General features: G+C 40.0%; 1 protein-coding gene across 6 annotated transcripts in view; it reads left to right on the forward strand.

Annotated features, from left to right (window-relative positions):
* HECW1 (HECT, C2 and WW domain containing E3 ubiquitin protein ligase 1) overlaps positions 1 to 12,054 on the forward strand; it is a 264,830-nt gene extending 252,776 nt beyond the window's left edge. For 3 of the 6 annotated variants that reach the window (XM_039548885.1, XM_039548883.1, XM_039548881.1), the window contains one exon: positions 275 to 1,167. In XM_039548885.1, the coding sequence (XP_039404819.1) occupies positions 275 to 416 (142 nt within the window). In that variant the 3' untranslated portion in view covers positions 417 to 1,167. Of the gene's footprint in view, positions 1 to 274; positions 1,168 to 6,991 lie in introns of those variants that run through there. The other 3 variants (XM_039548886.1, XM_039548887.1, XM_039548882.1) reach the window with 2 other exon arrangements.
* The last annotated feature ends 5,168 nt before the right edge of the window (positions 12,055 to 17,222 follow it).

Raw genomic sequence — 17,222 nt, forward strand, 5'->3', positions numbered from 1 at the left:
GCTAATAAAAATACTTATGAATTTACAGAGACATGAAAGCCAAAATCTGCCTCTGAGTTTTGTCTAGAGACCTGAGTGTACTCCCTTCATTTAGTCTGATGGTTCCCCTTTTTTGTAATGAAGAAGCTTAGTGACAGGACTTCTGACCACATGGTGATAATATCCAATTTGTTCCATCTAGTTCAGTTAGCCAGCTAGGAGCAAATGAGCTATAATGTCATACAGAATCAACAGACTTGGCAGTGCTTCCCAGAGGAGTCATCTTCCTTTTCAGAACAAGGGGACAGGGGCACAAAGGAGTGGACTTGTCTCAGGCCACCCAGGAGAGCCATGGCACAGCCAGTGATGGATTCGGCTTTGAGTTCTGTTTTACTGCTTTATGGGTGACCAGCACTCATCCTTCCTTACTGAAGTGAGTCACCTTTTCTTGAATGTCTTTACAGTTGCCTGAGGCTCTGCCCCATTGGGATTACAGAGCATTTCAGTGCCTCTGAGATACTTTTGCCACAGTGGCCCTTTTATATCACGTGTGCCCTCCAAAGGATGCTTTCTTCCTGCTCTTATAATTTGCTTTCAGCTACTCTCCAAAGGAGGCCACTTTTATGGCACAGAGCAAAAATTTCATCTCATAGACCTCGCAAATATAGTCAATCAATGTACAAAGGGTCTGGTCCAGTTTTCTCATTACTTGCTCTCCGTGTTGTTTACCTAGAAACATACTATAAGACATGGACTTGAGCAAACCTCAGTCCTCTGGAGAGGGAAGGTCCAAATCTGGTCACCCTCTCAGTCCAAGTCTGCTCAAGCCCATGCTCATACAGTGGGGAGATGCAGAAACTGGACCCAGGGCACTATGTCAGAAGGTACTCAGAGCTGACATCTTATGGGGACTCCCTCTAAAGTCAGGAAATGGGAGTAAGTGTTTTTAAGGAACAGTTCATCTCACCTGAACATAGACTTCTGAAATAGCTCAGCTGAGTCACAGCTGGTACATTTTGATTTATGTCCATCTACCATAAAGACTCTACGGAGATTATATGGAGAGCCAGAGCCTACATGAAGCTAGATGTGGGCACTGAGATTTAAAACCAGATGAAAACATGTAAGGTCAGTGAGATGACTCATGCCCTCCAAGCTTCAGCCAGCAATGTGGTAAGAAAGCCTGAGAGCAACAGTTTGCTATTTGTAGTCCAGATCCTCCTTTTACAGTATATATATATATATATCTATCTAGTCAGGTTCTATGTAAGGGTTTCAGAGCTTACTGAGGACCTTCCTGCCTGTAGACAGTCAGCAACCAGCAGTCACAGACTGCAGCATTTCTGTAGAGCTCTCTTTGCACTCCTTCTGGGGTGGAAAGGGGTGAGAGGGGAGGGTGGACCTTGGTGCATGCACAGAAAATGCCCTGGCCTGACCCATCAAGTTCTGAAAAGGTAATTGGCCCCTTTCTGCTCTGCTTAACTTTCTTTGTGAACCTAGGCATTACTTCTGACCCAGATTCAGTTAGCCCCGAGATATTCACATTAAGGATTTTATGTTTGTCTGCTGATCTCTGAATGAGTTGCTCTCCCTGAAAGAGGCCTCCTTTCCAGGTGAAAGTTGGTAGCACTTTTTAGAAGTCTTAGAGCTCTGCATTCATTTTAGCCAGGGGAAAAAGGAACAACACTTGCTCATGGGGAATAAACACAGCTTGATTGCCATGAATTATTGCCTGCATTTTTATAAAATTATGGGGTGCTGCCAAGTATACACAGTGCTAAGAAATGCGTAAAACACACAGGCTAAACCTGGAGGTTCCCTAAATCCTTAGTTTAGCGACTAAATGAGTATTATTTAAACCTTGTTTTTTAAATACCTGATTATGGTTTGCCCATGTTTATTTATATTTATTTACATACTTAATACTTACAGGCTAAAAAAAAGTCGTATGTCATATCCTGTGAGCCTGTTAGTCCTGTGACATGAGTGTAACTAACTTAGCTGTTTACAATAAACCACAACAAATTCCCTCTTCTCTCTAACTGCTGTACAAAGTGTTGAGAACTTTTAGCTCTATAAGAAGAGTCCATGACTCTTTCTCTATCCCTTACTTCTGCTCCAGATGGCTGAAGTCGTTAGGCAAATCTCCCTTACATCTTGTCCTTGCAATGGAGCCTGCAACTACCATTTGCTTATAGTGAGCAAAACCACCTAAACTAGATAGTTCAGTTCTGTTTGCACTTGCAGCAGCAACATGGTATGCCCAGAAAAAAGGCATGGTATAAATTTCTAAAATGAAACACTTTTCAAAGAATGACCACTGATACATGAGACTTAAAGTGCTTCTTGAAAGCACTGAAGATAAGGAAGATTTTTTCAGGAAGGTTAAATATCCAGTAACTTCATTCTAAATTGGTGAATTTGTTTGTTAGTACCAGTTCCCTGCATGAACAGGGTAATTGTGCTGTAATATGTTCATCTAAGACAAAGAAGAGTAAGATTACACCAGTACTTTATTTCTGGAGTGTGCACATGTGCCGGATACATTACTCCTATCTATATTTACTTTTGAGATCACATATGTTAGAAAGTTGAGGCACCATACAGCTCAGAGATGCTGCTCTAATCCCAGCTCTTCAGATGACGACCCTAAAGCAGGTTCCAAAGAGACTGCCAGCTTTGCAGACCTGTCAGTGTAAAACTGCATCATGGGTTCTTCCAAACTGGTGTAGCTTGTCATATAAAATAGCAGGTTCAATCACTTGTTCATCAAGGTTGAGTTTTACTCTTCCTATGTAATATGCAAAGCTTTGCCCCAAAATGAAGGCATTACACATTTAACTGGTTGCCTGAGTAGAGATGGTTGGAGACTTATTGCAACTATAGCTTCTTCTGAAGCAGGAAGCCTCTCTTCACCTCTTCTGGGTCATGCAGGTCTTTAAATTGAATCAGTTTTAGTAGTAGTTCATCAAGAATGGATTCTCGTTCCCTGCCAAACACTAATGAAAAGCCACTAGTTTGAGCAGAACTCCTGGCCCAAAACAGAGCTGTGCTAAGAACTAGCAGTGCTTTCTACTATAGCTATAGGAGGCAACAGTTCAGTCTTTTTAAATCCTCAGCTGGCAAAAGTGTTCGGTGCCTACAAATGCCACTGTCCCACCTTATGGTTGTGCTCCTCACCTGGCAAAAACTCCTGCCAGCTCCAAGATTATGTCTGTTTGAGTATCAAGTAAGGACGGACCTCAGTATGCATCTCAGGGATTCAAATAATCACATTTGACGCAATGAGGTCACTTTTCCCAACAGTGCTGAGCTGCAACTACCCTTTCATCAGAAGAGCTTTTCATTCAGCAGTGTAGTGTGTGTTATGTGTTATACAGATTACCAGTGCTAGTAAATATCTGATCTTTTCTAAGAGAATTCTGTTCCTCTCTATTGGATGATTAAGTATTTAATCACCATGGAATCCCATATAATAATTTTTAAAAAGATTGTGTATGACTACAAAGAACTTTATTCTCAAAATTTCCTTCTTTCCTGATGGACTGAGTGCATGGCATTTGCTGTCTCTTACCTTTCCTTATATCCCATCCCTCTTACCCTTCCTCTTTTTTCAAATACAGCAGCAACATCAGCTACAAATCTACATTCGTCTATTAAACACTTATTCCCAGACAGCATGTAAGTGTTCCTTCTTACAGGCAAAAGGAACAAAAGCTGCTGCCTGTGGGTTCTGAGATTGATAAAGAGGGGTTTGTGGGTTCATTTAATAAAAGCAAGGTGAAAAGGAGAACTGCCCACTTTCTGCCTGACAGGCATGTTTATGTTAGAATGCAAGCCTTACTTTAGTAGATAGTTTCAAGCTATAATTAAGATAGGGTGGGGTTCTGTGCCCACTCTTACTGCCTTTGGACTCTCATCTTTATGGGGAATAAAGGAAGTGAAAAAGAAAAGAAGAATGCAAAAATCTTGAAAGCTTATACTCATAATTTTTAGAAAGAATTCTTAGAAGAAAAGAAATAGCATAGCATTGTGAAGAATGAGCAAGATTAAAGGTTCGAGCCCACCAAAACTATATTAAGCAATAAAGACAGACAGCCAGGAAGAATGAAATTTTAAGTGGTCCATTTACTGCTTAACTTACTGGAGAATGAGGCCATACGAGGGTCAGAGTTGGTTTACATTACTTTATCTTGCATTTTCTTCTGGAGAAGCCAGAATCCTTCCCATAAAAGCTCTTACCAATGTAATTCTTATTCCAGGACTCACATTCCCTGAACACCCTCTCAAATGTCAGCAGGCTTATGTGGTAGGAGGCTTAAATCAAGGGAAGAAATATTTTCTCATTGCTGTGACTACTTTTTGCATTACTGATGTAATGTTTTCACCCCCATATGTGTGGCAAGTATTGCCTGGATTGTGCTTACTGTAGTCACTCTCACTGAGATCAGTAGTAGGAGGCCAACATGATTCAGGAAGAATTTACCCCTTTGGAGGATGGGACACAGTTAGACAACAGTGGGTATTATGGAAAGTATCACTGATTTAATTGCCCTGTGTACTGCAGTATCACACAATATATGATGTAAACCAGACAGTTTTGCATGTAATTATCTTTATGTAAGATTGAGTGGGCTTCACAGGCATCATTGGAGTTGCAGTAGATCCACATTAGTTTCACAAACGAGAATATGAACTCAGATTTTGCCCTTAGCAATGTATTGTGGTTTGCACCATAAGTAGGTAGAACCTAACCTGGATAGTGCTCCTGAAATGCTGTTTCCATTTCAAATTTGATGACCTTTCTTTGAAGTGCAAGTATTTTTTTCTGTAAAGTTTTTTAAATGGTGAAGACAAGAGTGTTGCTTGGCAAAATGTTTCAGTGTTTCTAGACATGTTAACTTTTTTTCCTTTCTTTGCTCCCCACAATAAATTCCTTGAGACCGTCTATAGAAGAGCCCACATCTGTAAACCTCATAGTAAGAAAAGGAATTGATCTTTTTTCTGAGTTTGACTAGGTCAAGGATGACTAAAAGTCAGCAGCTTTGCAAGGTTGTTTCATAACCAGGGTGAAATCAGATGGATAATGATCAGTCAAGATAAATGTCTGCAAGAAAGTAAACACTAGAGTCAGTGGCTGTGGATACATCTGTACCACACAATAGGATGCACAACAGCCATGTCTGAGATGCTGTTGTCTCAAACAGTTAAATGTGCCATGGTTAAGTACCATACAGAGGTCTGGTTCTGCAAAACTACATTAGCAGAATCCACACCTGAGCCACCATGGCTATGCTTCTTCCAGTTCTGGAGCCCAGCAGCTGAGCTCCTCAAGACTGGCTATGTCTTCATGTGGCTGTCTTGCCTGTGATAAACATGTTCAGAATGGGCTACGAGAATCCTTCTGTTAATTAACTCCCAGTGGTTGATATGTATTGCCAATGGATTGTAGAAGCAACTTACGTTGCCAAAGATTGCTGAGATAAACAATAAACAGTGCAGGGCTACTCATGGATAATACACATGAGCTGCATGTTTAATTCAAGACGTGAATTAAATAGTGGCTTTATTAATTTCCTTTTTCACTAAGGCATTCCCAGCTCATTTCCACAAAATTCTGTGTTTATTGTACTCTCTTCTGAGACTGACCAGCTAACAAATCTTCATTCAGAAGGGGAAAAAGGATGGTAAAAGCTCTCCTAATTGGAATCCTGTAATGCAGTGAAGATTACATGCCTCTGGCTATTTCAGTTGCCATGTTGCTTTTAATGATTCACCACTGGTGCTTGATAAAACTCTCCCTCTGAATCTACAAGTCTCAGGCTAGCCTATCTACTAGCGTTATGTCTTTCCCACTTTGTGGGTGGCCTAAGAGATGACTAGCATGGTTTCATGTAGTTTTCTCCAAGATAGCTCTGCTGCTTCAGTGTAACAGAAATAGAATTGAGATTGAGTTAAATTAAGTATGAGATAGAAGAGCTAGAAGTAAAACAACTCCATGTCTTCTAAAAATACTAGGGGCCAGAAGCTTAGACATTGTTAGCCATTGAGGCTACATTTCCTTCTGTACAGTTTTGCCAATTCACATTTTTTCAGAGTGAGGAAGAGGAAATAGAAGTATTGCTAGCATCATGCAAAACTCTTAAGCTGACTGAAAAAAACTGAAACTATTGTACTGAAAATGTGTGTCCCTCCCACATCCATTTGTTGAATGAGCTGTGCAGTTTCTCAGTCAGTTGAAATGGCTGAACTTTTGGGGCAGGGACTGTTTCTTTACTCCACATTTGTATGGCACCTCACACAGTGAAGCGCTGTCTGCCTCTGGGTCTAGTTGCTGCTGCCAGAAAAGCTGCAACAAGGTGAAGGCACACATGGAACCCATTCCATGGCTTCTTTTGAAGGTGCTGCCAATGTAAATATAATGGCAGGTAAATATAATGGTAAAACTGGGGGAAGAGATGGTCATCAAGTTTGCAGCTTGCTCTGCACAGAATATTTTGCTTTTGTCTTGGGTACTACAAATAAATTATGTTTAAAGGCCAGACTTGCAGCAGATGGCCAACAGCTGACTTGCAAGAATATTTTCAGCAGCCTTCCTTCCTCAGTTAGCACATCACTGAATGGTCTTTTAGCAGTCAGGCCTGCCTCACTGCAAACACATGCTGAGCCCATTCTGTCACTGTAGTCCATCACATTGTGTTTGTCAGGCCCTATAACCCCAGCTCCTTGGTGACCTCCAGCATTCTTCTCCCTCAAGATCCATACAAGATCCCTGCAACATCTGAAGCAGGGATATTAGATGTTATGTTGATACTTAGCTTGTGTCTTCTGTATGAAGTATTCATGTGTATGTGCACCTACATTTCAGTACCTCATATTTTGGTGGAATTCAAGAGTTTTACTTTGAGTGAATTTCAATGTCTTGAGTCTCAGTAGGAGCTAGTTTTCTCAATTCTTATTTTCTCAAGTTTTTTAGATTAAGCTTAACATGTAGCATATATTCCTTTTGCAGGGCACACACATGTTTCAACCGTTTGGATCTTCCACCTTACCCCTCATATTCTATGCTGTATGAAAAGCTGCTGACAGCTGTTGAAGAAACTAGCACCTTTGGACTTGAATGACGGGGTTCAAGCACTTCTAGTGTTTTTATGGCTGATGATGTCACCTTTCCTGTCCACCATCATTTGATCTTGGTTTCCCATGTTTTTATTTTTGAAAACAAAACAAAAATCAAGATTAACAAAAGCTGTGCATGAAGAACTGCAGCCCTCTACGATCTAACCTTCATGCTTTCATCCTCTGTTTCCAATGGACTGCTAGTCTGTATGCAATAGAAAAACAACTGTCTCAAGGTTTCTGTATATCTCTACATACCTCCATTAATAACAATGAAAATACAAATGCAAGTTACACTACACTTGACCAAATGTTAATAAATGTTTACTTCCACCTACGTTGATTAAAAAATAAAAAAAAAACCTCATCAAGCATTCCAAGCTTTTATATACCCATATCTTCTAAATCAAATCACAGCCCATCTTACTTCTTAATCATTGAATCCAGTACTAGGAGCTGGTCAAATATATCATCATCCATCCTTATTTTCCCTGTATGTATTGTCCATCTGAAAAACACCTATGAGCAAAACTGAAATTTTTATATGTGAACTCATGATCCACATCAGTTGCATCAGCTGGAACTGGCCCAGATACATGGTGCAGATAAGATCTTCAAAAACTAAAAAAAAAACCCAACCTGTAATGCAATGCAAAGCATAACGGCGATTGTTATGATTATTGCTTGCCAGTACTGGAGAGAACTTGCACTTCAGAGCTATTGGGAGGGGCATCTCCATTGTAATGTTTACCACACAAGAAGCACAAGGTTGTGCACACTCAAGAAGGATGTTTTATTATGTAGCAAAAAGGACAAGGCTCCCTTACCTTAGTATTGTATATGACAAGGAAAAGGGGAAGTAAGAAGAATGTTCTACTCTTATGAATACCCTTGGGTTCTGTTTACCAGATCTCTGTTTTCTGATGTTTAAAATGTTCCTTTCCAAATGACAAGTCTAGACAATCCCATCCCCTGTGTCAGAAGCCATTTATTTTCTGTTAGGTTGGGCTAATCTATGGTTGCTGGGGGCAGTTTTCAGTTCTGTTGTTTATCTTTTCTTGTTCGGTGGAATAGTGCATATCCTCAAGAGTGGTTTGTTGTAGACAGAATGTTTTCGTCTGGGGTCTGTCAAATGAGAAGCTGCAGTGAATGAGGGTGTTTGTCAGGTATGAAGGGAACTGTAACTCTCTGGGGGTTAAGATTTTGTTGCACATCCTCTTGGAGGAAGCCCAAAGGCGCTCCAGTCATACTAGGTACCACTAAACTAAAGATCTTGCTCTTCTTACTGCAGACAGAATCCTCTTCAGTTTGGTGTACTTTCCAACTCTGAAGCCGGGGAAAAAAAAGGAAAACAGCAGTAGGCTTGTCTTCAGATGGATTTTGCTGAGGCTGTTGCAGTCAACCTCACTGCTCTGATTACATTCTAGTCATTAATCTTTGCTGCCCTTGTTTTCCAAGACTAATCTCAGATTGAAAGTGTTTGTCTTAACTGGGAAATGGAAATACCGAGTATCTTCTGACACTAAATATGTTAAAGGATGCAAGAAATGCAAAGTGAGATTTGTGAAGGTAAGTGAGAAAGTAACATCATAGTGTCTAGCAGCTTGCATGAAATATGACACCCCATGGGGGCTTGTTACTGGTAGTTTTATGTTAGTTATGCTTCAGATCACTGTGAAGTCAGGAGACCAGTTCAAGATCTAACACATCTAATTCATCTTTTCTCTCCAGAGAAAAAAAATGGACTCTGCTTTTTCATATATTTTTATGGTGGTTATACAGAACCTCATCACACTTGAAAAACTGCATTCTGCAAGTTGTAGATCATTCTCCTGCTTTTATTCTTAGGTCAGTAGGTATTTGAAAGGTGATGGACCCAAAAATATATTTCTAAGCAAAAATTTTTTTTTTCTTTTTTGTTAATGGTACATAAAAAATTTGAAATATTTAAATTGCCCCATTCATTCAATTTCTGTGCCATTTCAGCCACTTTTATACTAATTTACTGTATGGCTTTTACTGAGAATCTATTTTATAGTATGTTGTTGTTATATTACAGTTGCAAACAGAGACTGCAGCTACAGGCCAGCTTCATTGTACCACGCACTGAAAATTATGTTTAGTGTTTCCATAAATGAGCTCTCTTCCACGTGACCAGCCCCACTGCACAGGAGAGATGGAAAGATCAATGTTTTTCTCAGAGCATCTGTCATGTGCACATGAATTCCCTCAGAACATGGAGAGACTGAACATGAAATCTTCCAATATATGTAATTCCTGCCTGTTCACCTCTGGGCCCCCAAATTCAGTGATTCTTGTATGGTTCTTAATTTATTCCTGGTAATGTTATAAAGTTACCTGTACTATGTCAAATGTTGGATGTCTTCCAACATTAGAAGAAAAGAAAGAGAAGCATCCAACTGGTTGGTCCATGTTTGGCCAAGGAAAATCAAGAGCTGTCTCATTAACATAGTAAAAAAGTGGGGAAAAAATCCAATCTTTACAATGCTGTATAGTTAAATTTTTTTAGTATTTTAAAACTATATTTTATTATGAAAAAGTGAAACTATTTTTTGTAGCATAATAAAAGATGTTTGTATTTCAGAGACAGCATCAAGCTCCACTAAATGAAATACAGAAGGCTTTCTCCTGAAATTCTTCTTCACAACATTTTCTGGCACTCGTCACACACTGAACTAGATTATGTTTGGCAGATGCCATCTCGAGCACCTTGTGTGTTGCTCTTCTGGGAAACACAGAGCATAGCCAGCTACTTCCCATCAAAATCCTTGATCCAAGTTGTCTTTCAAGCACCCAGCCTAATACTTTTTTTAAAAGTTGCTTTCTGAGTTGACAAAGTCATGCAGATTTCCTTGCAAGTTTTTTGGATCTAAGGCCAGGAATAGAGACAGTTGACTGTTTTCATAAAACAAAGAGAAAGAAAATGCTGTATGTGGCTTTTCTTGCATTCTGCCATTCAAGCCCTATCCCTCTTTCTTCCCAAGTGTCCTACCCTAATAGGTTTTTAAACTGCGACATGATCTTTAGGATATCCGGATCAACACTTCACAGTGTTTCTCCATTCCTTGCATCATGCCATGGGCAGGATCCAGTCCCAGCCTGGAGTGAAGGGAAAGCCATGCATCTGAAGTGGCATTGCAGTGGCAGAGTGAGGCAGTGAATGGTGCTAACAGGGGAGAGGGAGGAGCCTACCTCCCTTGGCCTGTTATTTAACCTGCCCATTATGCAATTAATTGACTTTGTTGTTGTGCGTAGGCAAGATGTACCCTTCCTTGTTCATCTTTTGATTCAAGTGCTGTTACTCCCCAGGTCTGCATCTTCATTTGTAAAACACTGACTGTTGATTACAGAAATTCTGGTGTCATTGTTTCCCCACAGGAAAGACTAGAAGATATTCCATAGGGCAGACTTACAGTGAAATAATCTTTTCAGCTCTTTCACCTCAGTTCCCTTTAAACCTGGTGGTGGCTAGATTAAGATACGATATCAACATCAGTAGATTTTTAAAATGCAAGTGAAAAGTGGAAGAGCCAATCTGACAGCTTTCATGAATTCTAGTTTTCAGTTGGAGCAATGAATACTGGCAACGGTTTTAGAGGGTCCATATGTTTCTCAAAATGATTGTCATGATGGTATTAATGGTAGAGGGAGGGAAGGAGGTATTTCTGTTTTTGAAATCCTGTTGCCCTACTAGCATTAATCTGAAGATAAGAGAATGGAAAGATAATGGATAAGAGAATAGAAGTAGGTTTTTTAAATCATCTGTAGGTCTTCCACCTTGAAGTAGTCTCACTGACTGTTCAACCACATCAGCATTGCAGGATTTGATCCAGTATTAACATCTGTATCTTCGTGTTAACAGATGTCAGGTCTAAACCTTGCAAACGCTGTCACTTCCGTCTGCATTAAGTTTCATGAGCATTCTGTTTCAGTCTGTGCATATTCAAAACTTGACTTTTATGTTCCAGAGAGATCCATGGCTATCACAAGGCAAGAAGTGAATGGTCCAAACTACATCTAACATCTAATGGAGAAATCATGAGTTTTGTACAGGTCTGACACAGGGGACGTTTTACACCCAGTTTGCTCAAGTGCCCATGAACTTTTGAATGAACTGTAGCTGAGGTTTGAGATTGTAGTCTAGTCTGAGAGATGGCCTGTGGGGAGGGGAGTGTTTGTTGGGATTGTGTTTTGTTGTTCTAGTTTCACTGTAACAAATAGTTGACATACCTCTAGTTGGAAACAATAGGATACTGTGTTTGAACATGAAAATTGAAACTGAAATAAGCTAAAATACAAACGCACAGGAGATGAGTTAAACTCGTCCTTCACTATTAATCCTTTGACAGTCTATGGAATTTCAGAAGGACAAATTTGAGTGGAGATCTGTTTAATTTCTGTTGAAATGATATTTGCCCTGTCTCCATAGTAATATTAATAGGGCTTCCCAGTCAAGATTAAACACTTTCATTCAAATGCAGACCAACAGATCTTTCTACAACAAATGCGGTGCTTTTTTATTATTCTTGCTGTACCTCAGTGTTCATTGTTAAAAGATAAAATTACTGCAATATACTAAATCTGGGATAGGTTTTCCAGTTATCAAGGTCCAAAAGATTGGATTGTTACTTTCTCACTAGTGAGTCATGTAGTTCTTTTGTTCCAGTAGAAAAACAGATGCCTGTAGATAGTAGATACTAGGTATAGTAAATATTGTACCATTAGCCAAATTCCCTGCAGCTTCCGATTTATCTAACGGAAATGTCTGTTATGGTTTTTGTTAAAGACTACATAAAGTCAATGGCAGGAAAGGTCCTCATTATTGGACTGATTTTGCTTATATTGACAGAAAAATGTCACATGATACTCAGGCTGTGCTTTCTATTCAACCATATCACTATAGAGGAATGTCAATAAAATCACTTTGTTATGGCATTGTGTGGACTGTCTATTATAAATAAATTATTTCTTAGAGGATGTATGTAAGAGTGGGTGGAAACTGGCATTGTCAAAGGCCACTAATTTCAGAAATTGCAGTTCCAGGATCATGTCTTTACCGACTATTGCATTCAGGACCTTCCACTGCTTTTATTCAATTTTTCAGGGTGCATGTCTAAAACTTGAGATTCTCCACATAGGTGTGCATGACCAGAGCCCCCATGCTCTCCTGCCTTGAGAGCCTGTGAGCTTATTCCTCACTATAGCAAATGTCTGGTCAAACAGAGAGACAAAAGCAGTGTGTATGCTACTTACACATACCTTGCTTCTAGGTATAATTACTGCATTATAGGGATGAAATGCAACTGCAAGGATGATTTCTTAATAGCATATGCTGGATCTGCGCTGTGTTGACAGCACATACATAGTAAGATGCTCCAGCATTCTCAGTATGTCACACCCATTTCTCTCCTGCTCGTCACTGTAATATCTCCAGCGTGTTTCATTAACACATTCCAGGATAGATTAACACACCTCAGCTACACCGTCAGCAGACACCTTCCTGACCATACCTGTTTTCTTACATAAACAGCACCCCAGGAGGGATCATGGTACAATGGGAAGGATAGGAAAGCTGAAATATGAGGCACTGTTTCTATAAGGAAAAATATAAATCCATGGAAGATATTCCAACAGAATTGGTGAGCATATCTTTCACAAGACAAATCAGTAGCAAATGTGAACCTGTGTGACTGTGAGAACTCTTGAGAGCGCCTCTGGAGCTGGCACTGCATTTCATCTCGTGTGGAGGAGCACAGGTCCACAAGCCCCAGCGCTGACTCTCCTTCATCAGGGATGGTGGTGCTGGTGGCAAGAGTAGCACCCACCTGTGCACATGCTCAAGAAATCCAGACCTCACAGCTTTATTCATATCCTCTGTGTGTGACTGTGCACGTGTGAGGAAGAAGTGAGCGAGAGGGCATTTTGGCACTAAGCTGGATTTCTCTGCATTGTTCACATATAAAGGCAGGGAAAATCTATATTGACTAAAAAGCAGTGAAATGAGGTGCTGATCATTAGGGTGCATCAGAGGTGTTAGTTTCTGCAGCAGTGATCTGTATACCTGGCTGAAACTATGCCTTTTACTAGAACCCATTCAAAGCCAAGTTGGATACAGTCTTAAGCAATCTGCTCTAGTGAGAGGTGTCCCTGCCCATGGCAGAGAGGGTTGGGACCAATTGGTCTTTAAGGTCCATTCCAACCCCTTAACATTCTATGATTCTATGACAATTACTGAATTTCTGTTGAAATAGAGCAGGAGTCCACTTGAAGCTTCCATGGGTATATCAGGTGTCTTTCTTGGCGTGCTAACAAAACTCCATAATTCTGTAGGATATTACAAATCAATTAGAATCTCTTCCTGCCCTGTGGTAGCAGTGTCATAGTTTTTTCTACGAAGGACAATAAATCCATGTGCAGCCTGATGTTCATCCTTGTGCAAGAGGCCAGACTGGACAATAGCTATCGTGTCTGGAAAACAAAGGCACAAAGGATCTGCCGTGTCTCCTCTAATTGTAAATCCTGCTTGAACTGCAAAGACACGCTCTTTTACTATTTTTTAATTTAATTCTGGTAAACTTGAAAATCACTTTTGACTGAAAATACCTTTCATGGATCTATCAAGATGAAGAGTGTGTAGCTGTGTTTAGTTCCTACTCTCTTGAAACTAAATTTAGAAGAAACATACCCAATATATTATTCTACCTGAAATACAAGCCCTGGTTCTTATTTGTATTAGGTTTTGATGTAAAGCAGATTTATATTGTTTTAACTGTAGTGTAAATGAAGCCCATCCCCACAATGCCGTGTTACAGCTCTTTGAGATTGAATAGAATAGAAGTCACAGGAACGCACAAAGAATGCAACTAATGGGTTTTTTTTTCCTGAGTTTCTGGCAAGTAGGATTTCGTATAATTAATTAACTGCTATGGTACAAGAAGATAGTGGAGCTGCCTGGGCGAGTTTTCTGTCCCAATGATAAGCAATAGTAACACTGAGGTCACTTGCCTTTCCTTTTGTGAAGAGTAATACAGTTTAGGAACATTTTACTTTTTAATTTTTTCAGTATGAAAATAGAAAACTGATTTGGGTTATCTTTGTTTCCCACTTACAAAATTAACAAGTTGTAAGGAAAAAGTAATTCTGTGAAATTCTGCGGTATGACACTGAAAATGTGTCCAGTCTGTTTCAAAATGGACCACAGACAGCAACTGAAAAAGCGTTGTTGGATGTGATTTCCTAATGCTCGTTTTCCAAGATCAAAACAGCATACAAACATAAACTGCATATGCTCAAATTTTTCTGTTTTCAGCATTTCATATGCTGCAGTCTGTAGACAAAGCAGTACAGGTTCCCAACCAGCATGCCACATGGAGTCATCATGTTTAGGTAACAGCTTTTCAGGAATGCAGCTGGGGCAGCGCAGGAATCTGCTTAGGAGCTTTATTACAAGCTGTGATTTGACTTCAGTATCTCTTAGGTATGTCTTGGTACTGAATGCGATCAGTGACTTTTTAAGAATGACTGAAATTAGAGATTGTTATATAAGATTATACTTACAGTGTGTGAGGATATGTTTACTGACAGCTTTGGCATCTTTGGCAATGGAATATAAGCTTCCCTGCTTTAGGCATGTAAGTTAACAGCATTAGTGGTATGTGCATTGATTAGCAGAACTGCGACCTTAGAGTTTAACCCCTGCTTCTATAGTATGTAAAGCTCACAACATGACTTTTGAACACTGTGCTTCAACAATGCCCTCCAAATGTACAAACTGAAACAGTTTATGCTCTGGACACAGCCATAAAATAAGTAGTGATGCATCTTGGATTTTGTAAGATACAGTCTATCTACTTTGTAAAAGATTGATTATCCTAGGCACTGCAGAGAAGTTTTGGAACTGATCTGAGGAGCACCCAATGTAGTACGTGGGGACCCATATGATGTGTCTTTCAACTGGTAAGTTAATATTATAATAACATATGTAAAATTTGTATTCAAATGAGAATTTCTGCAAAATATGAACCTGTGAGAGTATTTGAAAAGGTTACCGGTAGCTTCCCTAAGCACAAGTTTATTCATTATTCATTTGATAAAATCAAACCCTATGAGTAAAAAAGAGGAATAAATCTTATTGTAACATGAGCACCAGTTTATATTAAATCTCTCACAAATATAAAAATAATTCAGCAAGGTGGTAGTAATGATGCCTACTGCTGCCACTTAGTGGAGCCGTGCCTTCCTCCCTTAAACTAGAAAAGAGAAGATTAATAACAATTTTAGTAGTTGTTGCAGCTGGTAAGAAACATCCATTTGTACAAAAGTGTAGGAGGGGAGAGTTTTTCGGTGGTGCTGGGTACTTGGAGTTCTTGTATAAATGCTTTACGTGATGACAAGAGGCATTTGAAGAGGACAGGAGCAAACCCCCTGAGGTGAGGAATGTGTACTCTTCCTGTTGCCTCACAGATAAAACCACCACATGAAGAAATAAGTAGCTTCAATGCAAAATAACTAACTTCAGAATGGAACTTCACGAGTCTGCAGAAATTCCAGCCGAAGAAGTTCATGGTTCTCTAACAGTACAGAAGTTGAAAGGATGAATTTAGCATTTCAAAAAGAAAAACTATCTTAAATTGTATGTGCTAGGCTACAGATGGTAAGATTTCGTATTTCTGTAATAAATGGACCATGATGATGATGGTGATGATGATGATGATGATTACTTCAGGTATCTCCTCTATCATGTACAAGCTGCCTGAATACATTTGTATTGGAAAGACAAACATCCTGTGATGATCAGACTAGAGTCAGATTGATATAACTGAACAAAGCTTATGTCCCTATGCAATACTTTTGATCCACCTCTTCAGGGCAGAATAGAAATCACTCTCTGACTCCAGTGCATGCAGACATGAACTTAAAGGGACATTGTTTTTAACAGAATACCTGTGGTGGTGTCTTTCACCTCACCTCCTGCTTCTTAGCTTGCAGGCCAAACACAGCTCATGAGAATGAATTCCTTGGATGTGACTGCCAGAAAGAAAAAAATATATATTGAAGTTTAGAACAGTGGATGTTATCTGTACCAGCAGAAATTAATATTTGCTATGCCATCTGAGTGCAATTGAACATACAGCAGCTACTAATATTTGAGTGATTGAAGACAAATATTCGAACAGCAGAGAAGAAGCATATACATTTTACCAGCAGGTAACACATGAGAGGAACCAGCCTAGGTATGTCTGTTAGCTTATGTCTAGGTAATTCAAGCATTGTTCATATCCACACGTATTTCTCCCCATGTAGATAGCACATATAAGTTTATGCTGCAGTAGTTAAGACTGAGATCAGTGCTGTTTTAGTGCACAGGTGAAACTACAGTGAGTCATGAAGCTTATGTTTATCCTTTATAGAGGGACAACTGAAATTAATACGGCATGTATCAGCTCCACAGTATTCTGGTACTACTAGGCAAAGCATAGCCTGTTCTATGGCTAGTGCACAGTAAAGTGGGGAAAGATGTCAGACAGTGAACACAGCTTCACCAAGGGCAAGTCCTGTCTGACCAACCCAGTGGCCTTCTATGATGGGGTGATTCCATCAGTGTACAAAGGAAGAGCTACAGATGTCTTTTACCTGGATTTCTGTAATGCCTTTGACATGGTCTCCCACAACATCCTTCTCTCCTAACTGGAGAGAGATGGATCTGATGGGTAGACTGTTAGGTGGATAAGGAATTGGTTGGACAGTCACATCCAGAAGGTGATGGTCAGTGACTCAGAGTCCTGGACATCAGTGACAAGTGGTGTCACTCAGGAGTCCATATTGGAACCTGTGCTATTTCATATCTTCATTAATGACACAGACAAAGGGATCGAGTGCACCCTCAGCAAATTTGCCAATGACACCAAGCTGAGTGGTGCAGTTGCCACACCCGAGGGATGGGATGCCATCCAGAGGGACCTGGGCAGGCTCAGCAAGTGGGCCTGTGGGAATCCCGTGGGGTTCAACAAGACCAAGTGCAAGGTGCTGCACCTGGGTTGGGACAGCCCCCAGTACCAACACAGTCTGGGGGATGAGCAGATCGAGAGCAGCCCTGCCCAAAA

Source organism: Corvus cornix, chromosome 2 (genome assembly GCF_000738735.6).
Source record: "Corvus cornix cornix isolate S_Up_H32 chromosome 2, ASM73873v5, whole genome shotgun sequence".
Taxonomy (NCBI): Eukaryota; Metazoa; Chordata; class Aves; order Passeriformes; family Corvidae; genus Corvus; species Corvus cornix.